The sequence below is a fragment of the Larus michahellis genome, chromosome 1 (assembly GCF_964199755.1).
Source record: "Larus michahellis chromosome 1, bLarMic1.1, whole genome shotgun sequence".
Lineage (NCBI taxonomy): Eukaryota > Metazoa > Chordata > Aves > Charadriiformes > Laridae > Larus > Larus michahellis.
Genome location: NC_133896.1, coordinates 195,439,185 through 195,465,948, shown reverse-complemented (window position 1 = coordinate 195,465,948; position 26,764 = coordinate 195,439,185). Strand labels below are relative to the sequence as shown.

General features: G+C 38.4%; 2 protein-coding genes across 28 annotated transcripts in view; one reads left to right on the top strand and one right to left on the bottom strand.

The window, feature by feature from the left end:
- Positions 1–2: 2 nt before the first annotated feature.
- EXOSC8 (exosome component 8) lies at positions 3–11,831 on the top strand. Its single transcript, XM_074567396.1, has 11 exons — positions 3–85; positions 1,380–1,416; positions 2,503–2,566; positions 4,944–5,017; positions 5,600–5,645; positions 6,672–6,777; positions 6,865–6,910; positions 7,163–7,259; positions 8,257–8,377; positions 11,013–11,119; positions 11,617–11,831. The coding sequence occupies exons 1-11, from the start codon at positions 69–71 to the stop codon at positions 11,730–11,732; spliced, it is 831 nt and encodes a 276-aa protein (XP_074423497.1). The 5' UTR covers positions 3–68; the 3' UTR covers positions 11,733–11,831.
- Positions 11,832–12,071: 240 nt separating this feature from the next.
- SUPT20H (SPT20 homolog, SAGA complex component) overlaps positions 12,072–26,764 on the bottom strand; it is a 35,605-nt gene continuing 20,912 nt past the window's right edge. For 5 of the 27 annotated variants that reach the window (XM_074567138.1, XM_074567163.1, XM_074567179.1 and 2 more), the window contains 9 exons: positions 26,089–26,206; positions 23,803–23,911; positions 23,410–23,571; positions 21,323–21,635; positions 20,070–20,224; positions 17,612–17,667; positions 13,837–13,942; positions 13,179–13,300; positions 12,072–12,321 (listed from right to left, as the gene is read on the bottom strand). In XM_074567138.1, the coding sequence (XP_074423239.1) occupies positions 12,178–12,321; positions 13,179–13,300; positions 13,837–13,942; positions 17,612–17,667; positions 20,070–20,224; positions 21,323–21,635; positions 23,410–23,571; positions 23,803–23,911; positions 26,089–26,206 (1,285 nt within the window). In that variant the 3' untranslated portion in view covers positions 12,072–12,177. Of the gene's footprint in view, positions 12,322–13,178; positions 13,301–13,836; positions 13,943–16,427; positions 16,608–17,611; positions 17,668–20,069; positions 20,225–21,322; positions 21,636–23,409; positions 23,572–23,802; positions 23,912–26,088; positions 26,207–26,764 lie in introns of those variants that run through there. The other 22 variants (XM_074567259.1, XM_074567270.1, XM_074567170.1 and 19 more) reach the window with 12 other exon arrangements.

Below are 26,764 nucleotides of genomic sequence, written 5' to 3'. Positions count from 1 at the left end.
AAGGCCGGCGCTCCGATTCCTGCCGGGTCACAAGGCGGCAGCACATCCGGGACGGCAGCCGCGCCGCCATGGCGACAGCTTTCAAGTAAGTAGCGGCCCTGGAGGCCGTTGTCCCCCTCCCCATTGCGCAGCGCTGGGGTGTCCCACCCGCTCTTCGTTCCCTGTGGCGGGCTGCTCTCTGCCCCCTCCTGAGGGCTGAGGCGGCGCCGCGGGGGCCACCGGCACCTTTACCCTTCCGCGGCCCTGCGCCGTCCCCAGCAGCGTGGGTCCGGAGGGGAGGGGGCTCCAGTGTGTTCTCTTTTTAACCGTTACCATCTTTACGATGCTGCTTCCTTCTGCCGTGTTGATCTGCGGCTTTGGGGCATCCCGGTACGGGAAAGGTGCGGGCGTGCTGCCGGGGGGAGCTGCCGGGGCGCTGAGGGGGCTCCGGGAGACCTTAGAGCGGCCTTCCAGTACCTGAAGGAGAGATGGGGAGGGACTCTTTATCAGGAGTGGAGCGATAGGACGACGGGTAACGGTTTTAAACTGAAAGAGGCGAGATTTAGAGTAGATATTAGGAAGAAATTCTTTACTCTGCGGTGAGACACCGGAACAGGTTTCCCAGAGAAGCTGTGGATGCCCCATCCCTGGAAGTGTTCAAGGCCAGGCTGGATGGGGCTTTGAGCAGCCTGGTCTAGGGGGAGGTGTCCCTGCCACTTTTTTTCCCCCTCACAAAAAAGTGCTTATTTTAATAAAACTGAGAAGGCTTTGTTCAAGTACTAGTGACGCTTTTAGGATTTTTTTTTTTATTTTAAAGTTCTCTGCTTAAAATACTAATAACACAAACACTGTTAGTAACATATAATTAATAATAAGCATTAATTATTTCTCAACTGAAGCACTGTGTGAGGCATATTTCTTTATTTTATATTTTCTTAAAGATTCTAAGGAAAAACTGTAACCATTCAAGGCTGTAAAATTGTTTTAAACCATTTTGTAAGTCTGTATGTGGTCCTTGAACTAAGAAATATTTCAGACGCTGTAATACAATAACCCTTTCTACATTTCTTCAAAAACATTCTACATCCTTGTCTCAATAAACACTCCTTTTGAATTAAAACTAACAGTCAAGGTTACTGAGGTGAAAGCTAGTAGGTTGTGTTAGATGTATATGCAGACGGGTTCCTTTTAAGGAAGAAGCACTTTGGAAGTGAACGTAGCAAAACATATTTTTCTCAGATCAATTTGGAGTTTCCTCATCTATCTGTAACATATTGCTTAGCAGCTTTCCTGGTTGTCTTGATTCTCAGATTATTTGTTGTAGGTTTGTTCTTATCTTCTTTGCTGTCTCTTATCTACTTGGGAGCTTTCATGTGAACTTATCTTTCTGTTTGTTGTAGAACGGTGGAACCATTGGAATATTACAGAAGATTTTTGGTGAGTAAAACATGATATGCGTGTATAAATTGCTCGCAATCGGTTTTTTTCTTGCTTGCTTCTGCTTTTCTAATTTGTCTGTATGGAAAGCTGAAAGTATAAGGGAAAAGCAAAAAAGTCACTGAGCGGGGCAAAAATGGTGATGCTTTTCACAACATGTTTTTCCATCTATCATCTGTGGCATTAGTGCTGCAACAGGTTGTGTCTCTGTTCAACTTGGGTAAATAAATGCTTCCGTTGGCCTCAAAAGGAACGCGAGTTAAATTTGACCAAGATGGTGATGCAGGTTTGTGTCTAGTACAAAATTATGTCAGACCAGGCTTTTAGATGCTACTAAAAATAAATAATAGACAATATTACTGCTATCCATGCAAACCGTAACTGTGAAGGAAAACCACTGACTTTTTTGTATATTGAATTAGTCTATCCATTACTAAGGTAGTATCAACTTAGAAATGGGTCCAGTGTTATTGCAGTCAGTTTTGGTTCTCATAATTGAACGAAAAGTATTTACTTTTGAGAAGCTTGAAATTGTGATGAATGCTAATTCAGATCTAACGTGATGGTGAATTGATGCAGTTTCTAACTTAAGGTATTGTACAGCTTCTGACTGACAGTATTTGAATGTGGGGTTTTTTTTGGGACTTGTGTGTTTTTTTCTTCTTTAGTTCACTCTAACATTAAGAGCTTCACTAGGTGGGGATGGGGGAGGCAAATTGCCTACAATGCAGACAGGTAGAAACTCTCATTTTAAGGTATCAGTGAGTATTCATTCTTGGAGGATATTCTGAATCTAGCCTGTAGTACTTACTCTTGAGATGATCAATCTATTGTTATATTTATTTATTAAGTAAATTATGATAAATTTAAAAAAATGGTTTTTTTGCGGGTCTACAATCACAAACTACGTATCAGTTGATGACAAACTGGCTAGAACGCGACCCAGTTTTCCTTGACGTTTTTGTAGCTGCTTATATCTGCTAGAAAGAAGAGAATACTATTTTATATGAACTCCTATGGAATAAATGTTGGTGTGTTATTTAATAAAATATGTTTTCTAATTTGAACTTTGTAATTTTTGTTTAGAAAGAGAACTGTCGACCCGATGGAAGGGAGTTAGGTGAATTCCGGGCAACTACTGTCAACATAGGCAAGTGCTTATTTGGATTAATAATAATGGGGGAGGTATCTCAGATTATAATAGTGACCTTAATGACTTGCTGAGCAGTTTTCTTGGTTCTTACATTTTGAAACAAGAAAGAGAAAGGATTTAGATTTATAGTTTCAACAAGCATTAAAGAGAATGAATGGTACAGTAATATATTTGAGCATTGTTATTCAGTCCTGCTCCTGGGCTGTTGTGCACAATGTAATTATTCAGTTCATAGAATCATAGAATGGTTTAGGTTGGAAGGGACCTTAAAGATCATCTAGTTCCAACCCCCCTGCCCTGGGCAGGGACACCTCCCACTAGACCGGGTTGCTGAAAGCCTCATCCAGCCTGGCCTTGAACACTTCCAGGGATGGGGCATCCACAACTCCTCTGGGCAGCCTGTTCCAGTGCCTCACCACCCTCACAGTAAAGAATTTATTCCTGATATCCAATCTAAATCTACCCCCCTTCAGTTTGAAACCATTACCCTGTGTCCTATCATTACACTCCCTGATAAAGAGTGCCTCCCCATCTCTACTATAGGCCCCCTTTGGGTACTGGAAGGCTGCTGTAAGGTCTTCCCGGAGCCTTCTCCAGGCTGAACAACCCCAACTCTCTCGGCCTGTCCTCATAGCATCGGTGCTCCAGCCCTCTGATCGTCTGTGGCCCTCCACTGGACCCGTTCCAACAGGTCCGTGTCCTTCTTGTGCTGAGGGCTCCAGAGCTGGACGCAGTGCTCCAGGTGGGGTGAGACCAGAGCAGAGTAGAGGGGCAGAATCACCTCCCTCGACCTGCTGGCCACCAGTTCTGCTCCTGGACTGGTATGCATGGCACAATTAAGGTGGTCGTGGAAGCTTGTCCCTTTCTAAGATCAGCAACATATGTTATAGATGCTGAAGGCAGTGTCTAGGTGTATCCTGACCAACACAAAATTGATGTCCTAGCATCTTGAAACAGGCAGTGACTCCTGGCTTCTGCTTTGTTCTAAGCTTGATGAGCAACTGTCTCAAGCAGAGGCAAGATACTTTTTATGCAGTGAGCAGCAGCACCTTACTTGACTTTCTTACACCTAGTAATTTCTAAAAGTAAAATATTGGTAAGTGTACCAGTTGCTGATTATTGCTCAAAGTTGACAGTGCAGGTCTTTTCCTTTGTACAATGCTGCCTTCCATTAGGTCTTGCTGTAAATCAGCCAGGAGGTGGGCTTACATTAGCTGTCTATGATTTCTGGATTAAAAAATTATGCCAGGGATCAATACTGAGTCCAGTCCTGTTCAACATCTTCATTAATGATCTGGGTGATGGGGTAAAGTGTACCCTCAGCAAGTTTGCAGATTACACCAGACTGGGAAGAAGTGGCTGATGTGCCAGGAGGTCACGCTGCCATCCAGAGGGGCCTTGACAGGCTGGAGAAATGGGCCAACAGGAACCTCATCAAGTTCAACAAAGAGAAGCACAAAGTCCTGCACCTGAGGAGGAAGAACGCCAGGCACCAATATATGCTGTGAGCCACCCAGCTGGAAAGCAGCTTGGCAGAAAAGGGCCAGGGAGTCCTGGTGAACACAAGGTTGAACGTGAGCCAGCACTGTGCCTTTGTTGCAAGGAAGGCCAACGTTATTCTGGGCTGCATTAGGCAGAGTATTGCTAGCAGGTTGAGGGAGGCAATTCTTCTCCTTTATTCAGTACTGGTGAGGCCACACCTGGAGTGCTGTGTCCAGCAGTGGGCTTCCCAGTACAAGAGAGATGGACATACTAGAGAGAGTCCAGCAAAGGGCCGTGAAGACGATGAAGGGACTGGAGCATCTCTCTTGTGAGGAAAGGCTGAGAGAGCTGTGACTGTTCAGCCTAGGGAAGAGAAAGCTGAGGGGGGAATCTTCTAAATGTAATTAGATACCTCAAGGCAGGGTGTTAAGAAGACAGAGCCAGACTCTTCATTGGTGCTCAGTGAGAGGACATGAGGCAATGGGCGCAAACTAAAACGCAGGAGGTTGCCTGCGAACATGAGGAAACACTTTTTTACTGTGATGGTGACCAAGCACTGGCACAGATTACCCAGAGAAGTTGTGGAGTCTCCATCCTTGGAGGTACTCAAAAGCTGTCTGGATACAGTCCTGGGAAGCTGGCTCCAGGTGGCCCTGCTTGAGCAGTGGAGTTGGACCAGATGACCTGCTTCCAATGGTCCCTTCCAGCCTCACCTGTTCTGTATGATAGAGACTTGTAATAGATTCTGTTCCCACCCTGGATTCATCAGGACTTTATTTAGCGTATGTTTAGTATAAAATGATGGAAAGTAAACACTTTGTCAAGGTGGACATTAATTAAGGCTCTTGGAATGGAAAAATAGATTTTGTTGAACATCACTTTCTCTCTTCAGGTTCAATTACAACTGCAGATGGTTCTGCCCTGGTGAAGTTAGGAAATACTACGGTGATTTGTGGAGTTAAAGCGGTATGGTTGCTTTTTATTTTAATTTAGCTATTAGCTGAACTGTTAGCATTTGTGTTCAGAATGATTAAATCCCTGGTAGAGTTACAATAATATGCCAGTCAAACACAATAACAGTCTTTCACCTGAGTTACTTTTGGATGTGAAAGTTAGTATATAATTGGATTGTCTAATCCTACCTGTATAGTCTGAGAACAGGTATTTTCGTGGTGTGTATTGTGTATAGGGAAAGATATACACAAAAATAAAGTCCTCGTTATTTCTAGATAAAGGCTACATAACTGAAGAGTTACTGAGTATTGTTCAATAAGTGCATTGGTAATTAGTTGGCTGGACTGTTAAGTGCCTTGTAGCCTCAATTTACTGCTGGCCTGCCATGAGTGATGGGACAAATCACTTCATGTCCCTGTATTGAATTTTCTCATAGGAAAAATACAGGCAGGGACTGATTAAAAATGGCTCTTGTAAATCTCATTGTAATGATAACTGGCAAGAAAATGATCATTTTTATATAGAATAGCTGGAAAATCTTTTTGTACAAAATTCAGCTCTTCATTTTTGTCTTTTTTTTTCTTTTTTCTCCAGGAACTTGCTGCACCTGCGGTAGATTCTGCTAATAAGGGATATATTGGTAAGCTTTTCAGTATGGATCTTACTCAGATCTTGTAGTGCTTCAGCTAAAAGGCTGTAATGATGGGACAGGTTGAGTGCGTTCTGAAGACTTCTTAAAATAATGAATTTGGGTAAAATTATATTCCTTTCCTTAAAATCAGTTTCCAAATTGACATACAGGTAGTGGTGCTTCAGAAATTTCAGAATTCCCCCCGCTTTGCTTGTGAGTTTTCCTTGTAAAGCTGCTGCCTTATTGCCAATTCCAGGCCTGGCTGAAAAGAAACCTTCAGCAGGGGGAAGTATGTGCGTTGAGAGGGGGAAGGCAGTTCATCTATAAAAGATTGTGGCATGCAAGTTTGTGAAAGGCACATTAACTTTTGTCTTGGAAGTCCCAGTAGGCAAAAAATTGAACTCTTAAAACCATTGAAATAAGCTGTTAATTTTTCAAACTGTACAAGTCCCAGGGGTACATCCTTACTCCTGTTTGGAGTTTCTTTTGAAATAAAATAGTTCTGTGGAACTGTGAGCTTAGACTAAATCCCTTTTTTATGCGGCATCTCCAAAGTATGTCGTTTTCAGTGAACTTGGTTATGCTTAGGTTTTTTTCACAAATGTTTATGCACGTTTTCACTTCATGTCTGAAGCATCAGGTTTTAATGGTTGATGAAAAGCGGATAGTATACCTGTAAAGTCAGGCAGTGGGATGAAAATGCTGCTGTTTCTTGATCTCCTTAAGAATGCTTAATGTGAGTTTGTGTGGGGTCATGATACTCATAGCAGGATTACAAACAGAAAACGGTAGTTAGGAGTCTGTGCTTCTTTGTGGAATATACAGTTTCTGAGTACAGAGTACTACAAGTTTTTTGATACAAACTCATGCACAACTTCATTTTTGAGGGGAGAATTAGGAAAGCTTGACTGAAAAATTCTTGGTCTTGCCTTTCATTTGAAGTACATAAAATGGCATTGAGTGTGTGTTGTCTTATTTCTATTTTTGATATCCATTGCCTGCTTTAGTTAATGACTAATGATTCTTGCTACCTAGTTCCAAATGTAGAACTGCCATCCCTCTGTTCAACGAGGTTTCGCTCTGGACCACCTGGTGAAGAGGCTCAAGCAGCAAGCCAGTTCATCGCAGATGTGATTGAAAAGTAAGAATCACCTTAATGCATTTAAAACACAAACAACTCTGCAAGACAATTTTCTGTTTCCTGGTTTACTCTCTCATTCTATTTTAGTTCACAGGTGATAGCGAAAGAAGATCTATGTATTGCAAATGGCAAGGTAAGTTGTATCTCAAAATGAAGATGGATGTACTAATAAGGTCACAGTGTTGAGACGTTAAAGAAGGTATTTGGGGTTATAGGTTGTTTCATTGTTGTTTTTGCTTTTTAGTCTTCATAGCTTGGTTTACATCTGAAGTGTAAAAATCATATGGTAGAAATAAGTATCTTTGTTCATGTGTCCAGCTGCTTCTTAGATATTGCACCGTTTGCTTAGCTGCTTATCTCACATGTGCAAACCTTTTTTCGATAGCTTGCTTGGGTGTTATACTGTGATATCATATGTCTGGACTATGATGGAAACATTTTGGATGCCAGTACCTTTGCTTTGTTAGCAGCATTAAAAAATGGTAAGTCTTCTTTAGAGCAAGAAACGCACTCTCGTTAGTGTTGCTTGGAAAAGTTTGTTAATTTTGAATCACATGACACTGGTTCACAGTTCCTTAAGACTGTTTTTTTTTCCCTGTCTTTTGAATGCTAAATTACTAAAATGCAAATATAAAGTGGAAATGATAGTACGGATGCCATAGATGTGTAACACCAGGGAGCAGGATCTTTTTGTATGCGTATTATTGCTCTCTTACAAGACTAATAGCTATTCTGCCATGTGTCGTTGTGTGTCAGAGATCTGAATCTTTCAGCAGTGGTTATAAACAACTTTAATGTCTAGGTCAGGGTCTTACCTTCTTAATGTATTTTGTGCGGGCGGAATAAGTTGTTGGGGGCTTTGCTTATTTGTCACAACAGAATATTCCCAGCTTAATGCAGTTTGAAAAACCTGTTTTAATGCCTGCAACATACGGACTGATTATTCACAGCTTATAAATGCACGTAGGAGGCAGTATAAAGGCAAGCTTGCAGCTAGTCCTCCTTTTCTAACAGAATTGCTTGCCTTTGAGTTCCTGTAGCTACTTTGCTCCTGATTTTCTTGTCTCCAACACCGTATGGGTTGTCAGAGCAAGAGTTATCTGAAGATCAGATTGCATTGATTTTTATATGTCCAGTAGGTTTTTTTGGGGGAAGTAGTTTTTGTTAAGTATGACTCTAAAGTTAATGTAATTGTATGGCATTTTGGAAGCAGAAATGTTTCTGTGTAAGGCAGAATGTTAGCTTGGGGAGAATACTTTCTTGAATGGGTATTTCTAAGCTAAATATTTTCCTCAAATTCAAGAAATTTTTTGTACAGAACACCACTAATGTAGCCAAAATTCTATTCTGATTTGTTTTTGGTGGTTTACCAATATGGTAAAAGAACAACTTAAATATTTCAGTAGTCTTTGACATCTCTAGGCCTACCTAAACCAGCAATGTTAATATTATACCCTTGTAATTTTTTCATCTCTTCAGTACAATTGCCATCAGTTACTATAAATCAAGAAACTGGTTTATCAGAAGTTAATTTAAAACAGAAGAATCCTTTGATTATCAGAAAGCATCCGGTTGCCACATCCTTTGCTATATTTGATGAGTAAGTTCGTAACTCTTTTGTACTTATGCAAACAACTGTGTGTGTTAAAGAAGTGAAAGACAGGATGCCACCAATGATGTTTCTGCCCTTATACGCTTCTGCTAGCGAGACCACGCGGTCTCCAGCAGTGCTGTTTCACTTCATCTTAAGTCCGTGGTCTCTTTTATTGAACTGAGCTGTAGTTCTGTGATGTTAATGAGTACGCACAACATAACATAAGTTTGTCCAACTTCTTCCTGTGACTTAAATCAGAACTAGTTTCCAAACTAAAAGATATGCCTAAAAGTACGGGAATAGGTGTTGTTTTATGTTTTTGCAGTATCTGTGAGATGAAAGACTGTTACCAATATAATTAATGTTTTAGAAGTTTATGTAGATAACTGATATAATAACTAAATCCTTATACCAAGGATTTAGTCAACAGGGGAAGTAAGAATAATGGTCCAGTTAGAACAACAGAGCATCTGGATAACTGAGAGCATAATTACCCACAATGAAGTATGACCAGCACTCTTAAGTCATTGCTCATGTAGGTAAAGAGTCTGATTATGAGAATTCAAAATAATCACATCTCATAACTTCATTCCTCACCTGAAATTTTTTACCATCTCTTCATTAGTCCAAATATGTTAAGTATGTGTTCTGCTGCTGTTCATAAGAAATGCAGTTATTTAAGGTGGTATCCATTTGGAGAGTAGAAGATGACAAACGAGATGATGCTCGCTGTGCTATGAGTCTGATGTAAGATTAGGTGTATTTAGAGACATCAGGGGTTTATGGCACATTGATCTGTATTTGCAGAAATGATTAACAGGATCCTTCATTCAAATATGAGATGGGGTGGGGGGAGCACCGAACTCAAATGTTGACTGAGTGATTACCAAAATGAATCAAAGCAGGAAGTTATCAGTACTTTAGAGTGCTTTTGTTAATTGCTTTAATAGCAGTTTTTGCGGGTCTGATGTTTGAGGTAGACTGAAAGTGAGAGTTTGGATAGCGTGATGGGCAGACAGTTGTCAGCAGGGTATTATTTGCACACAGATCACGCATACTTGCCAATAGACAAAAAAGTTGCCTTTGGAAGAAAGCTTTCAGTGACAGTCTGTTGGGCTTTGTTCCCTTCACTGAAACCAACTGTTCCATCTAACAAGTTACTTAAGTCTCCCTTTTGCTCCTAAAACTAAATAATGAGGGGGGGTGTGCCTGTGTTGGGTGGTTTGGATTTTTTTTTTTTTTTTTAATTCTATTAGTTTTTCTACAGCTGTTGATACAGCCCTCTAAATAATATGTTTTACATACTCTGGCTTCCAGAGACATTTTTCTTCTGCGTAAAAGCCCTCCTTGAATAAATAAAACTTCTGGGTTGCTGAGTAGCATGGCCATGGGCGAGGAACGCTGGCATGGAGCATGGTGCAGCTCCACAGCTGGCTCCTGTGGAGTCAGCCTGTATGTAAATGATAAATCTGATGCATTGAACTCTCCATGTGTGCCAGGTCCCCGTGTCATGCAAAGGGCCGATTGATGCTGCACAGAGCACAGGGATGGAGTTAATAAAAGTATTTTTGAGTAGCGTGGCTACAGACTGATGTTTTCATTACACTATTGCTATCAAATGGCAATCTGAAACTATTGGTGAAGTTTTAAATTACCCAGATAGCATGGATATTAATTATGCATTGCATACAAGTTCCAGTTGAAAAGTTCTGTTACCCTTCCATCTATATTGTGTAATCGGCTCCTATATAGCCTGGCTACTGATTTCCGCCCTACAAACTTGTCATAAGCATCACTCAGTGTAGGTGCTCTCCAGCCGCTCCACTGAGTTTGATTACATCAATACTAAATTTTACTTTAACAGTCTAAACTGAGGCTTCATGAAAACTTCAGCTAAAGTCTTTCCTGTCCTGATACCTGCACTTCAGCCAAATGTTTGTAATGGTAGTGATTTTTTTTTTTTTTTTTTTTTTAAAGAATCTAAGGCTGAATGGTGCTTGTTTGGCTTTTTTTAAGTTCAAATTTGTCTCATTGTGCAAAGTTGGCTTATGGTTTTAGATCCTCTTTTTTTTTTCTTTTTCCATTAGTTTGCTCTATTTTTAACTTATTAAATGTCAAAAATAATAATATTTAATCTCTTTCAATAATCTACATTATGTGATGTATGACAGCTTATTTTGGTTGCCTTAAGGAGCCCAGTAAATCCATTCTGAACTATTCCCAGTCTGAGTGGTGTTGAGAGTTCTCTGACAAGAAACTTAGAGCTACTTTGATGAATTTACCATTGGAAATGAGTTTTGCCTTAAAGTCTAGTAGAGATTAATGCAGCCTACACCTAAAAAACAATGCCATTTTTGTTGCATGATGTGAAATTTAGGCATAAAGCTGTATTTTCAACAGCTAGTATTTTAACAGACGTGCACTTGAATTTGTGGAATCTCCCTCTTCAGTATTTTTTTTTTCTTTTTTTAAATTGGTGCATTTTGGTAAGAATCTTTTCTTACCAAAGGACTTAGGCCTGAGCACTAAGTCCATTACAAGTATTCTGTAAGACTACAGTAAAAATAAATTATGTCTACTTTGCAATAAAGTTAATGGAGCAACAGATAGTAACTTGTCTGTGTATGTTTTCTTTCACAAGTACCTTACTCATTGTTGATCCAACTGCTGAAGAGGAGGACTTAGCAACTGGAACAGTAACTATTGTAACTGATGACGAAGACAGACTATGTTCTGTCCATAAACCAGGTACTTCCAAGTTTATTATACAGCAAACTATGGAGATGATAATATTTTCTTGACCTAGATGTCACGTACCTGCTCTTCTTCGTAAAAGTGGGTGCTTTATGATAACTGGCTGTCTGCTTGAGTACTTATGAAATGACTTGCTTTTGAAATTCACTTTGAAAAAGGTGGCATGCCTGAAGTTGTAGGTCCCTGTGATCGTTGTAGGTCCCTTCCAGCTGAAATAGTCTAGTTGATTCTATTCCAAGTTCAAAAAGAAGTCACAGCTTGACCTACATACAGCAAATGACATATTTTGAGCACATCTTCTGTTATACCTCTAGTTTGTTTCTGTTTTCTTTGCCTAAGGCTTGAGTTGGGGAAGCTGTGTGCTCCCCAGGTGAAAGGTGTTGGGTCATGAGAATTACTGTGTTACTTAATACTCTCATTTGGAAAACACATTTAGAGATACTTAACTGAAGTAGAAATAGAAAAATCAAAGTGTTCCCTTTAATTTTTAGGTGGAAGTCCTCTTACAGGAGCCAAGCTTCAGGACTGTATCACCAGAGCAATTACAAGGCACAAAGAAGTAAAGAAGCTGATAGATAAAGTAATAAAAAGTATAAAGCCCCAGTGAACAAAAGGAGAGATCTTTTAGAAAATGGATTTGTAAAAATTGTATTTGTTACAGTGTTCACAAACCTTTTATACTAAATAAACAAATACCAATACTACATTTACAAAGTTCATTTTTTCTAAAATGTTTTTCGTCCTTATACTATGTACAGTGCTGCCGAGTGGTAAAAAATACAAGATAAAAGGTTCTGTTAAAAAATTAAGTGACTTAAGGAAATCAGACCCTAGCTGCTTTATAGATGAAATCTCTAAGTTCTGTAGGACTGGCTTCCAAAACCAGTTCACTTATTTCAGTGTAACGTCAAAAGTTCATTTTCCCACCAGTAATGTAAAACACTGATTTGTTTTTAAGCTTTCTCCTTTTTAATCTGAAAAAAAAAAATAAATCCCCTCTGAATTGTTTTTTTATTTAGAGGGGTTAAAAAAAAAAAAAAAAAAAGCAAGTCTCAGGATTTTGGAGGGGCTGGTGTGCCTCTTTTCCTTTTACTTTTTGAGTGGCTGCCTGAATGCTGTTGCTGATGCAGGTGAGCTGCTTGTGCTGCTGCTGCTGCTGCCGCCATAGCCATTTGATGCTGCAAGAATCGCAACTGCTGCCGAGAAGGAGGGGAGAAAAAGCTTGTTAGTGTTGACTATAAAGCTACGTTTCACACTAGGAAGAATGAGGAAGGTGAGGGGAAAAAAATAATAATGAGGAAGCACCAGGTTGACAAAAGGAACACACCATGTACTGGGGCAATGGGTACAGTCAAGCAGCACCAGTGGCACAGAAGCCTGCTGAGGGCATCTCTCACGTTTTACACATGGACTTGGACAGCTTTGTTTCTTTGCCCCTTTCTCTCCATTGCAGTAACTGCAGTAACTCAGCAACTTCAGTGAATGTTTGGGTTACATAGTACATTTTTAACATAATACCTTTTCAGTGTATGCATTGTGTGTGTGTTCTCTAAGTATCACAAAGAAGAGACTGTGTGCTAAAAGAAAAAAAAATTAAAATATTTTCATAAAGCATCTGAATGACAGAACGCTAAAGGAATGCTTTGCCAGAGGTGTTGCTCTGACATACTGACTGTAGCAGTGCTACATTTGAAGTTACAGGTGCTTACATTTCATGCTATTTTGAAATCTACTGGCACCTGGCAGAGCTCATTTAGATATGTGCCACAAGCACTCCTTGAATGTTAGCAAATCAGGAAGGTGGATGGCTTAAATGAATAAAAATAAATTCAGTGCTCCAAGCTGAGAGAACCACAGATTTCAAAACTTTCATGATACAGTTTGCCAAAATTCATGTTGTTTTTCATTGTGAGACCATAAAGACATTAGTTTTTAAAAAAAAAAAAAAAAAAAGTCAAAGGGGCAAGATTTTTGTTTTCGGAGCCGAGAATTGTATTTTTTAAACTGTATTTGTTTATTTTTAAACACAGTCAGAGTGAAGTTGCTGGATTACTTGTATCTGTTGCTGCTGCTGCTGCAAGGCTTGTTGCTGTTGCTGGGCAGAAGAGAGCTGGAGTCTCTGCTGAGGAAGGCTTTGCCCAGGTCTGTTCACGGCAGAGCCAAGCTGAGACAACACTGAGAAAGGAGAAGGGGAAAGCAGGCAGGTCAAAGGGGTCAAGTTTGTCAGGGTCAGGCAAGGAAGACATAGGAATAGAGTGTAACAGAAAAGGGGGATCAATAGGATTAGTTTCAGAGTCAAATTGGAAACAGTGCAGAATAAAGTATACGTGATATACATACTCTGTTAGTTAGATCATAATTAGATTATGAAGTGCTTGTGGAGACACAAAGAGGTTTCTCGTACTGGATGTTAAGCGCACAGTTAAAGAAACATTCCTCAATGAAGTTTGGTGTGGAAGTTCCCTGGATTTTCTTTCTGTATCTTTTTGTTCCCTTATTTTTGTGTGATATTATCCATTTAGTAAACTGCCAAACAAAGCAGGAAAGTGCATGCTTTGAAAGTCCAGTGTTTCTTGTACAACTCATGTGCTGATAATAAATAGTAAATTGTTCAGATCTAACGTAAGACTTCTTTAAGACCAAACTTCATTTCAGTGTGAATTTATCAAGATACACACTCAGCTACAAAAGGAGGCTCAGCAAGCACGTACCTGTGGCTTGAGGTTGCATAAAATTCCCTACTCCAGTCAGGTTAATTACAGCAGCTTGTTGGGCAGATAATGCCTGATCTTGATTGGATGGACCTTGGTCAGACCCCTAGCAAAAATGAAAAGCTTGATCCTTATTACCAAACTTCGGCATCAATGAATAAGTAAATAAAGCCAGTGTGAAGGCAAACGTTTGAAGTGCCATTTAAAAAACATTTAATTCTACATCTTCCAGCGTGTGTAGACACAGGCTATAATGTAGTCACCATTAAAGTAGAACGAACAAATGCTAAATGCCCCAAAATAGCTCTGTTTTGGCAGAAATGGTATTATGCCTGTTACCCAGCACAAATCCCATGTCGTTGTCAACTTGCCTGCAGTCAGCACAGACTACAGTTTATGGCTGTGATCTTAGGACATTTCCTGTCCCAACCCCAAAGTCTTCAGGTGACACCTGAAAGCCTCCATGTACAAAGGTCCTAATCAATCAAAATATGAAGAGTCTGAAACTTACATCTTCATACTTTGCCCCACACTCCTTAATTTCATTAAAAAAAAAACCCCAAACCTGCTTTTAAAATTTTATTTTCAGAACAGAGTAGTTCTCACAGTAATCACTCAAATGGAATTAGTGGCGTCTGATCTAGTGTCTACTGAAGTCAAAGGGTACTGAATTATGACTCTTTCTAGAACTCAAATTATGCATTGATTCATAAAGTGGGAAAATAAAGTAATATAAATGCAATTCAAGCAAACCGCATGACTTAGCAGTCAGAAGAGAAAAAAAGCTTTTGAGCTAGGGCATCTCCAGGAGGTGCAGTGCTTTTTTTAGAATAACCATGTGATGTAACACCACTAAGATCTAGGTAGACTTGACCAAAAAACTGCACGTTAAGACGACATCACCATCTCGATGAAGATGACCAAGAAAGACTTACAAAATCACAGAACCAACATTTGGGGGAAAACCCTAAGTATGAGACTAGAATGTATATATTCTGTTGGCAATGAAGAAAATTGTTGGTCTTTTGGAGCTTAGTTTTTTTCCACTAAGCACCATGAACACATACATTCTTGTCCTTACTGAAAGCTAAGGAATCTGGTATTACTAATAGCTCATTTTAGCTAACGACCCTAGTCTTACTCTACCATGCATGGTAAGAGAGAAGTTCCTCCGGGCACGTTAGGCAATGCAGAGAGATTGATTTGCTCCAGAAGAAGTTTCTGCTGCAAGAAGGACTAGACTTGCATCAGCCTTTTTGTAAATGCCCTTAAAGCTCAATGTCTAGAAAATAAAACCCAATAGCAAGAGCTTGCATGAACTATTTTTAGTAATTCAGCTAGTAACTGACATTTGGATTCTGGGAATAAATCTGAAAGTCTCCCATTAAACTGTGGCACGTTCCAGAACAAGGCCTGTGACACAGGAGACTATGCACCATAAAAACATTTTAAGAGAGGCATCTTATTTATGAACAGTCTACAGTTGCAAAAGAATAATTATTATGACAAACTTGAGTATCCAGTAGAGCCTATTCGGTAAACAGAAGCCTTGCATGTCAGGGAAGACAAAAGATAAAGAACACACAAGCAGAGCAGCTGGTTTTCCCCAAATCGCTGCATGAGTGCTGGGAGGATTTTTAGGCACAAGTAGAATGAACCAACCACTCAAAATCTGTCATTTTGAGGACACATCGGTCTCTATCAAGACTTTAGACTTCTTCAGTGATTAAAGCCTTTAACACTAATTACAGGCAGCAGCAGAGCTAATTATTAATCTTAAGATTAGAGCTTTAAAGCCAACTAATACTTTCTCTCGTGCAAAGAGAACCATTCTGTTGAACGGCAGCAGTGAGGATCATAAGCCAACTCACAGCAGTGTAAGGAAGAAGTTTTAGAAATTTTATTTACTCTAGTAATTCTGATTGTGTTTCTTTGTTCATCTGATGTATCTGCTAGTTACGATAAACAGGACAACACTAAGCTGATTTTATACCACTCCTACAGCGGGCTGGCTCTCTTCATGCCAGAGTAAGAGAATACTTAGCCAGTTGTTTTGCTACAGCTCTTCTACACAGGATATAAATAAAAGGAGTATAACCCAGCTCCAGCCATGGCAACAAAGCCACTGCAGTCTTTGCAGTGAGACTTTCCTCCCGCTCTGCGTCACACCTGTTGCGTAAAGGCTCATTTACTTGGAGAGATGGGGAGAACAGGAGAAACTGTTTCACCCATGCACCCCAGCCTGAGGGCTGTAAGCACATGCCTGTTCTCTGTTGCTGAGGACTACAGGTAGTAGGCTGCTGAAATTGCTGCTGCGGTTGTTGCTGGAGTGGGTTAAAAAAAAATAAAGTGAACCACCTGGAAGCTGCTGAAAATTAAAAACAAAAGGCATAATTCGATCAAACTCCTGAGTTTCCCACTGTCCTAGGATGAACATGACATTGATAATAATGTACTCCTTGGAGGTTTGGTGGGTGTTTTTGTTTTGTTTTTTTTGTTTTTTGGTTTTTTTTAATCCTTTAAAATTAATCACTTTACAATTGCTGTTGTTTGTGAAGAAGCCTTATGCTCAGAAAACAAACCTGCATTAAATTAGAGCGAGATATTTCCACAGGAAAATACATTTTTATTATTCTAATTTAAATAGTAGAGATTGTACTGATACTGGAAATTAAAAGGGGCTAGTCCTTCAAAATCACTGTGTATTATTTTCACTTTCAAAATATTCCACTGAATTTTAATAGATGCTTCCAATCAACAACCTGCAAGATCTGATAAAAAAAAAAAAAGTTAAAGCAAAACAGTCTTGATTCCCCTCCCTCACCCCAGCTTTAATTGCACTGATTTCAGCAAACGATTCTTGGCTTACACAAGTGGCAGAGGTAGCTTGAAAGGATGTAATTCAACACCGAATCACACCAATACAAGCATTAAATTCTATAGAAGAGCTCTACTCTGGTATAACTGCCCCCTGTGCTTGCCCTTTTCCATGTTTCTGGAGCGTTACTGGAGTGGGAAGAGGAAGTAGCAGAGCTACAGCTCATCCTCTACTGGTATTAGTTTTTGAAGCATGGTGCAACATTTGTGGAATGCTGAAGCTGCACATCTGCACCTGTAACTTGCAGCTGACTTCAAGATCCAGGAACTACACCTGGTTCCACAAACACTCCCTGCTCTGATTTTAAATGGAGCTCTGACATAATACGCAACTTTTGCTCACATTTGTATTTGTATGTGTACTTAGTGGAAAGAAAATATGTACAGACCTTCTAAACTCCCTATCTTACATGAATGTCTATTTCCATTACCACAAGCTCTTTAAAGCTATTACTGCACCTACCTGTGCAGGTTCAGCTCAGCTTTTAGGCCTTGTATGTGTAACCCCTGAGTGATTCTACTGTAGTGTTTTGTACTTTCAAAATAATTGTAACTTCAGTTCAAAGAATGTTTTGCAATAAAAGCTTAGGCAAATCCTGAAAACAGAAGCTTGTGTTTTAGGATTAATCTCTTGAATTCAAATGTCAGCGTTTTTGGATTGTTACTGAAAACTAGCTGCTTTGTTGTGAGCTAAGACTATAATTTCCACCTGCTATATTTATGGAAGTAGCTTTTTCTCTTGCTCTAAGTGTTTTAAATAAGCAATTATAATTTGCAGTAAATGGTTCATCTGATCAACTGGCTTCAAAGATCTGTGGAGGGCAATTCAGTAAGCAGCACTAAACACGCCTCTAAAGAAGAAATTATCATTATTATTGCGTCCAAGTATATCAATTACCTGTAGAAGATTTAAGGGCCGAAGATTTGATGCATTTTTCAAACCAAAGGGGCTGCCTGTTAAAGAAAACATCTTTTTATTAGTAGGAAGTCTTTACTTAATTATATATGTGTATTGCAATTAATACACCTCTCCACTGGGATAATTTCTAAACATTTGGTAGTTGGAAAACTGGCAAGTTTAAATTTTATACATAATACAATGCTGCATTTTTTCATAATGTTGATCAGTTCACCGTTCTCCAGATTCAAAGCTAAAGAGAGCTGACTAAACAAAAGGAAACTATTGCTGCTAAACACTGCACCCGCTAACCTATACCCTGGTAACGCATTTACACAAAGGTGAACGTGGTGAAAGTCACAGCAATTATTCTTCAGTGGTTCTTCTTCTGGCTTTAAAAAGCTTTACTGTTCGTACAGTAAATCCAGAAATGTCCAAGGGCTCAATGAATTAACAAGCTCTCAATTTCTCAGTCATTAACAGAAAACAATCCCACCCCAGATCTTAGCAACTGCCTGCCCCCCAAGGGCTTCTGGCAAGATATATGTGACTTGTAGAGGTTTTGGCATTATTACCCATGGCACTCTTCAAAGCTACGCTAATAAAGATGTGTATGTAGTATGCTATGAGCTGGGTATAGAACGGATACAAATGCTCCCGTAAAACAGCAGCTGTCAAACAGAATCCCCCAAGAGGTGTCTGCCACTGACCTAGCTCAGCTCACTACTCCCATCTGTAAAGTGGGTGACAGCATAGCACGTAAAAATCTGACACACCAAACTGGTAAAGGTTGATAGTGCTCAAAAGGACAGAATTAGAATATAAAAGTGATCCTAGGGAACTGAAGACAAGGGTCCAAAAATCAATAACATTGAATTAAAAAAAAAAGACAAATGAACAAGTACAAAATTGTGAGTAACTAGCTTGGTGTCTGTACAGCAAGAAAGGATGTGGGAAGTTACAGCAAGTCACAAACATCCAAATCATCCATATCACAAACTATAGAACACACAAAAGAAAAGAACCTGTTCATACAGATTACACTTATAAAACTCACTGTCACAAGATGCTGTAGATGCCAAAAATACAAATGGGTTCAAAAACCAATTAGATAAATCCACAGACTAGAAGTCTAGCACAGGATATTAAGCACAAAGATCCGCGTGGATAGTCTTCAGCTGAGAAAGTCTCAAAGCTGTGGATTGCCAGAAGAGGTACAGTTGTATATAAGGGATGTTGCACTTCACACTTTTGCCTCATATTAAACTCTCTCCTAAGTATCCTCTAATGGCGACTGTCAGAGACAGAATATAAACTGGACGGATTTTTGGCCTAAACCAGTAAAGCCATTCTTACGTTAACGTAATGCTGTTGCGAAAAATACAAATAAAAAATAGGCAGACCTCATTTGAGGAAATGTTAACAGGAATGTTGTGAAAGAGATGAGATGCATTTATTCTGTTGTGCTCCACAGTGGTAAATCAGCCAAGCTCAGGCTTGTGTCCAGTTTTGGTTATCACATTTTAAGAAGGATGTAAGCAAATTGGACAGTCTAGAAGAAAGTGACAGGATTATGAAAGGTTTGAAAAATACGACCTATCAGGAAGAGAAGACAAATGTGGGACATGACAGCATGTTTGATACTTAGAAGGTAAAGAGGAAGGGTGAACAACTATTTTTCATGTCTGCAAGGAACAGGAGAAAAAAAATATCATTTAATTCACAATTAAGAAGATGCACTGCAATTAGAAGGAAACATTTTGTACGGATAATTAATTACTCCAAACAGCTACCAAGGGAGACTGGAATCTTTTTTAGTGAAGGTATTTAAAGCCAGTTTAGATAAGCATTGGTTCAGACAGATTTGACTCTGCCTCAGTGTAAGGGATGGATATCTTGAAGTCTCTTCTATATTTCTGATTCCATAATCATACATTAGAGTTTTTTTGGACTTTACTGTCTTTTCAGAAAAAAAAATATTAAGAATTTAAATGCTGCTTTAATGAATATTGAGGCATACAGATTTATATAGTCATATTTGAAGGCAATAAGGAACTAATTAATTGTCCTACTAGACTAAAGCAGTACCAGTGACAAAATAAAATGCCCTGCACATTTAAAAAATGATGCCTCTTTCTATGTCCAGTCATGCCTTTTTTCTTGCAGTCATCATTATCAATGTTGCATTTGAATTAGGAGTTTCTCTCAAACTTCCTACTGAGCATACCAAACAAGCCAGGTTTAGAGTACGTTTCCCCAGTCTAGCTCCTCAAAATCAACTTCAAACAATCACAAACATAGCCTACACTTTGAATGCCAAAATATGTATGATGCTCCCGAGCTCCAGCCATCGAATACACAATCTAGTCACACAATGGCCACTTTTGTCCATCGTTTTCCAATATGTTCTCACACTGTCCCTATCTGAAGGGTGGCTTTTCAGCTTATTCACACTAACCTGCTTGAGAGGCAGACTGCATTGCAGCAGGCAGCGCACCTGGTACCAGACCTCCTGATGGTAAAATGCCACTCAGATTTATACCTGCAGGGGCTATGGCACCAGTGTTGCACCCCAACATAGGGTTTGAACCACTCATCAGTGTCTGTGCTCCACTGTAGAAGAGGAAAGACAAGACATCAAACCCAAGTGGTACAAGCAAATCTGAGCAACTGAATTTTTGCCCTCTCTCTCATGACAAGTAAATCATTTGCTGTAAATGGGATTACAGATAAAGCATCAAGGCATCTTGAAAAATCATTATGCCTAGGGTATAACAAATATGTGAATCCATATTCTTAGTATATATGATTATTTTTTTTCTTTGGTCTAATCTATGGAAAATAAAACACAAGAGGTTTTTTTATTCTAGAAATACTGAAAGATCAACAGTCTTCAAAATGGATGTACTATCATAACAAAAAGGAAAGGAATAGGTTTGTGTTTTCTTTTTGCCCTACAAAAAAAGAATATCTCTCTAATTAATCAACAGTGATCAACTGCTGAACACCCTGGATGAGTAATTTAAGTGTCTGATACTTGTACTGAAGCACACTACATGTCTTATGCTGACCATCTTACATTGATCACAAAATTTCATTTAGTCTAAAAAGCAGTTCACATTATATCACACAATCTATTCTTGGCAGCAGCATTTATTATTTTTTTAAACACCAAAATGAGTTTTAAGGATCAAAGAAAGTTTAACCCTGATGTTTGATTAAATTGTTAAGATCAATTTGTTGTTTTCTTGTATTTTACATACAACCTTTCATTCATAGACACTTTAATATCAAATCTCTTTCCATTTTTCATTAGAGCAGTCTGCATATGATATTCCACTTCGTCTCTGATTAATAAAAAAAGGTTTCAAACTTCCAAGAGCAAAACCTCAGAAACCACTTAAACTGAGGTTAAGCCTTATGAAATTCAACTATATGCATGCAAAAAACTGAAAATAAAGTTTTCTTAATAGGCCTTTTCAATATTCTGATAGTAGGGGCCTTTATATTTGAGAAATACAAATAGTTCCTAGTGACTCTTCCCTTTATAATTATGAAGTGAGTGATCTTTTTGTATTGCAGATCCTGAAAAATATCTATCCTAACGGATGCTGGACAGTCCTGTAGCACTCCGACTCTCCCCACCCTACCACCCCAACAATCAAGCCACCCAGGGCAAATTAAGAAACCATCATAACGAAAAAAACTTACCACACAGAGCCCACTACATTGATGAAGTTAAGTCCTGCAGGGTTTGCCATGACCTGGGTGGAGGTTGTTCCTGTAGTAATGGATGTTACCATGGTGGAAAGAGGAATGGTCATTACAGGCAGTGCCTGGCTCAGAGACATTTGCTGCTGAGCAAACGGGGTTAACAAAGTGGGTTGAGGGGTGAAGCCTGAATCTTGGGGAGTAGGGGTGGCAGAAGGGGTAATAGGAGTTGAGCTCTGAGCATCAGGAGGGTGTGGGGTCGATGAAGGGGTGTTGGTTGGAGTAGGAGTAGATGGTTTAGGAGTTCCAGACCCTGCTCATTGAGAAAAATAAAGAGTGCTAGTTTGTTATAAAAGGCCAGTCCTTTTTTGTATAATAAGGTTAATGGAATCTTATTTAGCACTGATAATTTGTTCCATTTTTTAGACTGCAAGTGTTAATTTCTACATGACACGAGTGTTGCAGCACGCACTCATTGTTAAGGATGCAGTATAATCACACAGAAAACCCATTCTCCACGCTTAATTCCTTAAGCCATACACCAATTTGTATCCTCCGTTAAGTCCTTCCATAATTTATCGTACATTAAGTCGTAACTCCACTCAGAAATACTTAAACCAAAATAAAACAATTTCTTAGTGACCATGTTAACCTAATTAATGTTTTTGTCCTAAAATGTTAAACACATAGACTATATATGCACTGCCTGCACAATAGCATCGTGTTAAAAACATATCATGGGAAACAACAGATTCAACAAAGAACATATACTATTTCAATAATCATGGGGTTGATTTAAATTTCATCAGATAGCTAAACTCCCATTTGCCAAATTTTGATCATATAAAAATATTTTTTTAGTATTTAAGAACTAGAGGATAATACTGCATCTTTAAGAGTTACTGTGTATTTCCTTCTGCTTAAATGTAGCATGTATAGCTAGATTTGTTGTGGATGCAGTAAGCACAGTTTATCAATAGAAAACAAAACCAAACCCCCCAAAAGCTTGAGGTAGTTTGTTGTTTTTCCCTTTTTTTTTTTTAGCTTTCATGTCCTGCAGAAAGAAAGGAAATAAATGTGAACGTCCAGCTGTTGTGATCAGAGCCTTAAAGTAACAACTGCATGCAGCAGATTTACACAATTCATACCACTAACATAAAGACAGAGTAAATATGTTAGGAGAAAACTTTTGTAAGTTTTCTTTTTTTCTTTGTGCAAAACAAGAAGGCAGAAAAGTTACACCTCTTGAGCTATCCAGATTTTAAATTATTTAATGTAAAATGTGTGTTATAATACTGTGCAGGATACTGGAACGTGCAGTATACAATTATTCATAAAAAAATTGAAAAACTGCAGCTATGATTTCTCTTTAAACAAATCTGGTCACAAAATGTCTCAAGACGCATACATATTTTAAAAAATGTTTATGATCTATAGCTATGATTACAATGTCAGTGTTAATGAAAATACTTAAGCTACGATGTCACTTATTATTGAAATTTACATTTTAACACCTGAGAATATGGTGCTATCGTCATCAGCATCACCACCACACTTGCAATCAGCAATGATTTGTAAAACAGTGTAGGAGTGTTTTAAAAAACCATCTTATCGTTTATTGTATCACCACCTTGGGACTGATCAGATTATATACATACAGAGAGATACAACTGCACCAGCTCCTATAACATTTAAAAAACCAGATGCTTAAATTATGTAAAGGCAAACTGATCTAACATACTGTTTTTACACCAGAGGAAAAAAAAATAAAAATATCTACACTTGGAACTTTATCTCATCACATCATCTACCAGCCTTTCATAAATGAGGAGATCATACTAATTGCATAAAATGTATTAAAACGTATACACAGAGGGTGCATACATATATACAGAAAAAACGAACACAGTTACAATAAACATAAAATACATACAGTGAACAAGAGACCTGCCTAAAGCTGCACAACTTATACAATTTAGGGTACACTGTACACTTAAGTTTCATCATTCCACAGGTTAAGAAGTTTATCTCAGGAAGCATTTATGCAAAAGCCTAAGATTTAATGGAGAATTTAGGTCGTGACTCACTTTGTGAAGAGCTCGCAGGAGACATGGCAGCTGGAGAGAGCATACTAACTTGATTAAGATCCATAGATTGTTTCCGAGAAAGACCAGGAGGCTTAGAAGGAGGAGGAGGAGGAGTTGGGGATTTTAGATGGCCACTTGACTGTTGTGGACTAAAAATATTACCTGAAAAAGCATAAATAAAACATTATTGTTCTCTGAGTACATGTTAACTCAAGTATTTGTTAGGATCCAATTTTGTGAACAATACAATCAGAAATCAACAAAATGATGCTCTTTCCACACAGAAGATATTGATTATTTTTTTTAAATTATATCTTTACTAAGGGGATATCATGTCACTTTACAATAGGCAGAACACATAGAAAGGAGATGCCCAAGTCAATAAATAATTACCTGAAGAGCTACTTCCTGAACTTGAAGGTAATTTGATGGGAGGAGGTCGGTGTTTTACACCTTTCCCCAATACTGAAGACTGAACAGAGCCTGATATACTTTCTGGCTGCTAGGAGGAAAGAGAAATTAACACTACCACAGCAATAATGCGAGACAATTCAATTAATTTGTATTAGACTTCTCAAAACCAAGATAAAATTCCCTTCAAACATTTCAGATTTTTCTTTGTTTTTAAAACACAGTCTATGACCAATTGTCTTTAGATAAAATGCTTACCATCAAGAAGCAGCTTGAAAGTGGTGGTAAAATTTAAACCAAGCAAAAAAAAAAGAAAAAAAATTAAGGCGCTTCGCTTTTTTCCATAATTCTGAAATCCTTCTTAGTAACTTTTCACAAACGCAAGAGTGACAGATGCATTTTAAATAAAAGGACAATTTGGTCTTAGTTGAAAGAGTACATCATTTCATTCATTCACCATCTGCAACCATTAAGGATTTAGAGAGCAGGATCAGATTTCCTGATTCTGGAAGTAGAAATTTAAATACACTCAAGAAAATCCCATTGAATTCAGTGGGATCAGAACTTCACTAATCTTTTTAGATGAAAAGGTGCTCCCTTGCTGTTTGTTCTTATAGCATGCTTATCAGGTTATTTGAATACAAATTAACTTCAGCTAATCAAGTCTGCAGTTCTCAGTCACTCACAACAGACCCTAACTCCATAATTCCAATAGCTGATACCATCAAAAAACTCCACAGTGAAACACATTTACAATTATAGTCTATATATTTCAACCTATAAAGCAGGTATCCCATAAATGAAAGTACTGTCTAAAAAAACATACAGTTCAAAAACTGCTAGAACTAGAAAATGAGGCTCTCAATATAATGAATGGAATATTTCAGTGCTGGAGACTAAATGAGATGCGCTTGGGTTAAAAAAATCAGAGCATCCACCACTGTGCTGAATCAACCTTTTTGGATAGCTTAGCTTCCACTGATTCTCAGAAAGAAGAGACACTCCCCTCTAGATAAAATAGAGATGCACGTTTCTAACTGCTTGCTTATAAAAAAGAATCTTTTGAGGAAAATTATGAGGATTACCTTTCTCTTCTACTATTAAAAAATTGTTTTCTTCATTTTGAAAATAAAGACTAGATCTTTAAGTAACTTTGGTCCAGCGTTTGGTGAGGGCTTGGACAGCTGGAGAAGATGACTTCCAGAAGTACACTCCCACCCTAAGTTATTCTATGATTTTAATATAGATATAAAATAGATGATCGATGACATCAAACAGATAGATGATATAAAGTCAATATGAGGTAGACGACAGACGCTATCAAGTCAACATACAATAGACATCAACAACAGGTGACATCAAGTCGACATAAAAGAGATCTGAGTCGACATATGGTGGATACATACACACATGTGCATTCATATGTCTGTGTGTTTATACACACGTACAGAAACACTCATACTCCTTTCTGCAGCTGCTTCCAGTGGCCAGTCTGGCCCAAACCAGGAGATCTCTACATGCTGTTCTTCTGGCTGCCACCAAGAACTACCTCTTTCAGAGCAACGGTGTTGCAGTTTACAAGTAGGTATTTAGGGGGAAGACGCAGCGAAGGAAATACAGCAACAGATACAAAATTCACTTACTGGTAGAAGCCTAAATACAGTTCACCACTACACTACCGAATCTGACCAAGAAAGCCAGAAGCAGTAAGAAAAACACAAGGAAATGCCAACAGGCATGAGAATTTGGGATTTCTAGTGGATGCTTGCATACAAACATATGCATTATAAAGGTTTTTGTGTTGATTTTGTTTGGTTGGTTTTAAGTTTTCATCTTCAAACTACAGAAAAAATAATTTTAATGATTTCTAAAGGTAAAAGAATAGTTCAACTACTACATCTGCTTTTGTGTTTACTGATCTGTAAAATAAAATGCACAGCTGCATTTTATTGTACTGCTCTGTGAAAGGTTCACTTGAACAGGGGAAAATGCTGCAAAACCTTGGAGCTAACTGTACTATACACAGCTAAAAAAAACAACAAACAAACCATGGCTAAAAGACACAACATTTGAGCACTGAAAACAAAAGTGCTTTCCTCTAACTTTCCCATATACTCACTCTGAAAGATTATGACAACAAAGCTTTTAAAAATTCATTCAGAAAGAACTTTTTACATTATTTTACCTTTAAATGTGGATAGCAAAAATTATTCTAATAATACAATAATCAAGTGCAAATAAAAGAAACGTATGGCTTGATAAACTCACTTCCATTTCCTTCCCTGGAGAAAGATGACTAAGATTCACTGATCCACCTGAATTATGAAACATTTTCACAGGACATTTAGCTTCATTTTGTACTAACTCCTGATACTGGTTCACCACTCTGAAACAAACAATGAGGGCACAAAAAGATTAACAACTCTGAATTTCTACAGTAGATATATGTGTTTAAATATACTTATGTTACATAGAGATATATTATTTATTTTATACGTAAGTATATATTATATAAGTATATATCTATATAAAATAGAGATGCGCATATATAAACCACACCCATATCTCTATATATGTTTCTACTTTATGTTCCTGGGCTCTTTCCTTAGATTTACTCCACTTGAACTTTTCTTTTAATCACTGTCTTTTTTTCAAATGCAAAACACAGTCTGTTTAAGAAACAAGTTTAACAAACACTGTTCTGGAGGAAGCAAACAGTAGACACACAGTAGACACAACAGTTTCCTTCCCAAAAGCAATTACAGTTCTTTGGGATGTCAGTCAATGGGGATCCCATTCCCTTCACATAGGTCCAGAATCCTTTATAAAGCTCTGTCCTCTGCTTATACTCCCCAGGGAGCAGTCATCTTTAACCTGAGGTCTATGTCAGATGAGGACTCTGAAAGCAAGGGATGAAGTATGATGTCCATACTGAATGTACATC

Coding starts and splice junctions, on each gene's coding strand:
- EXOSC8 (XM_074567396.1), top strand. Junction 5,018..5,599: donor TGATTTGTGGAGTTAAAGCG/GTATGGTTGCTT, acceptor TTTTTTCTCCAG/GAACTTGCTGCACCTGCGGT. Junction 6,778..6,864: donor ATCGCAGATGTGATTGAAAA/GTAAGAATCACC, acceptor ATTCTATTTTAG/TTCACAGGTGATAGCGAAAG.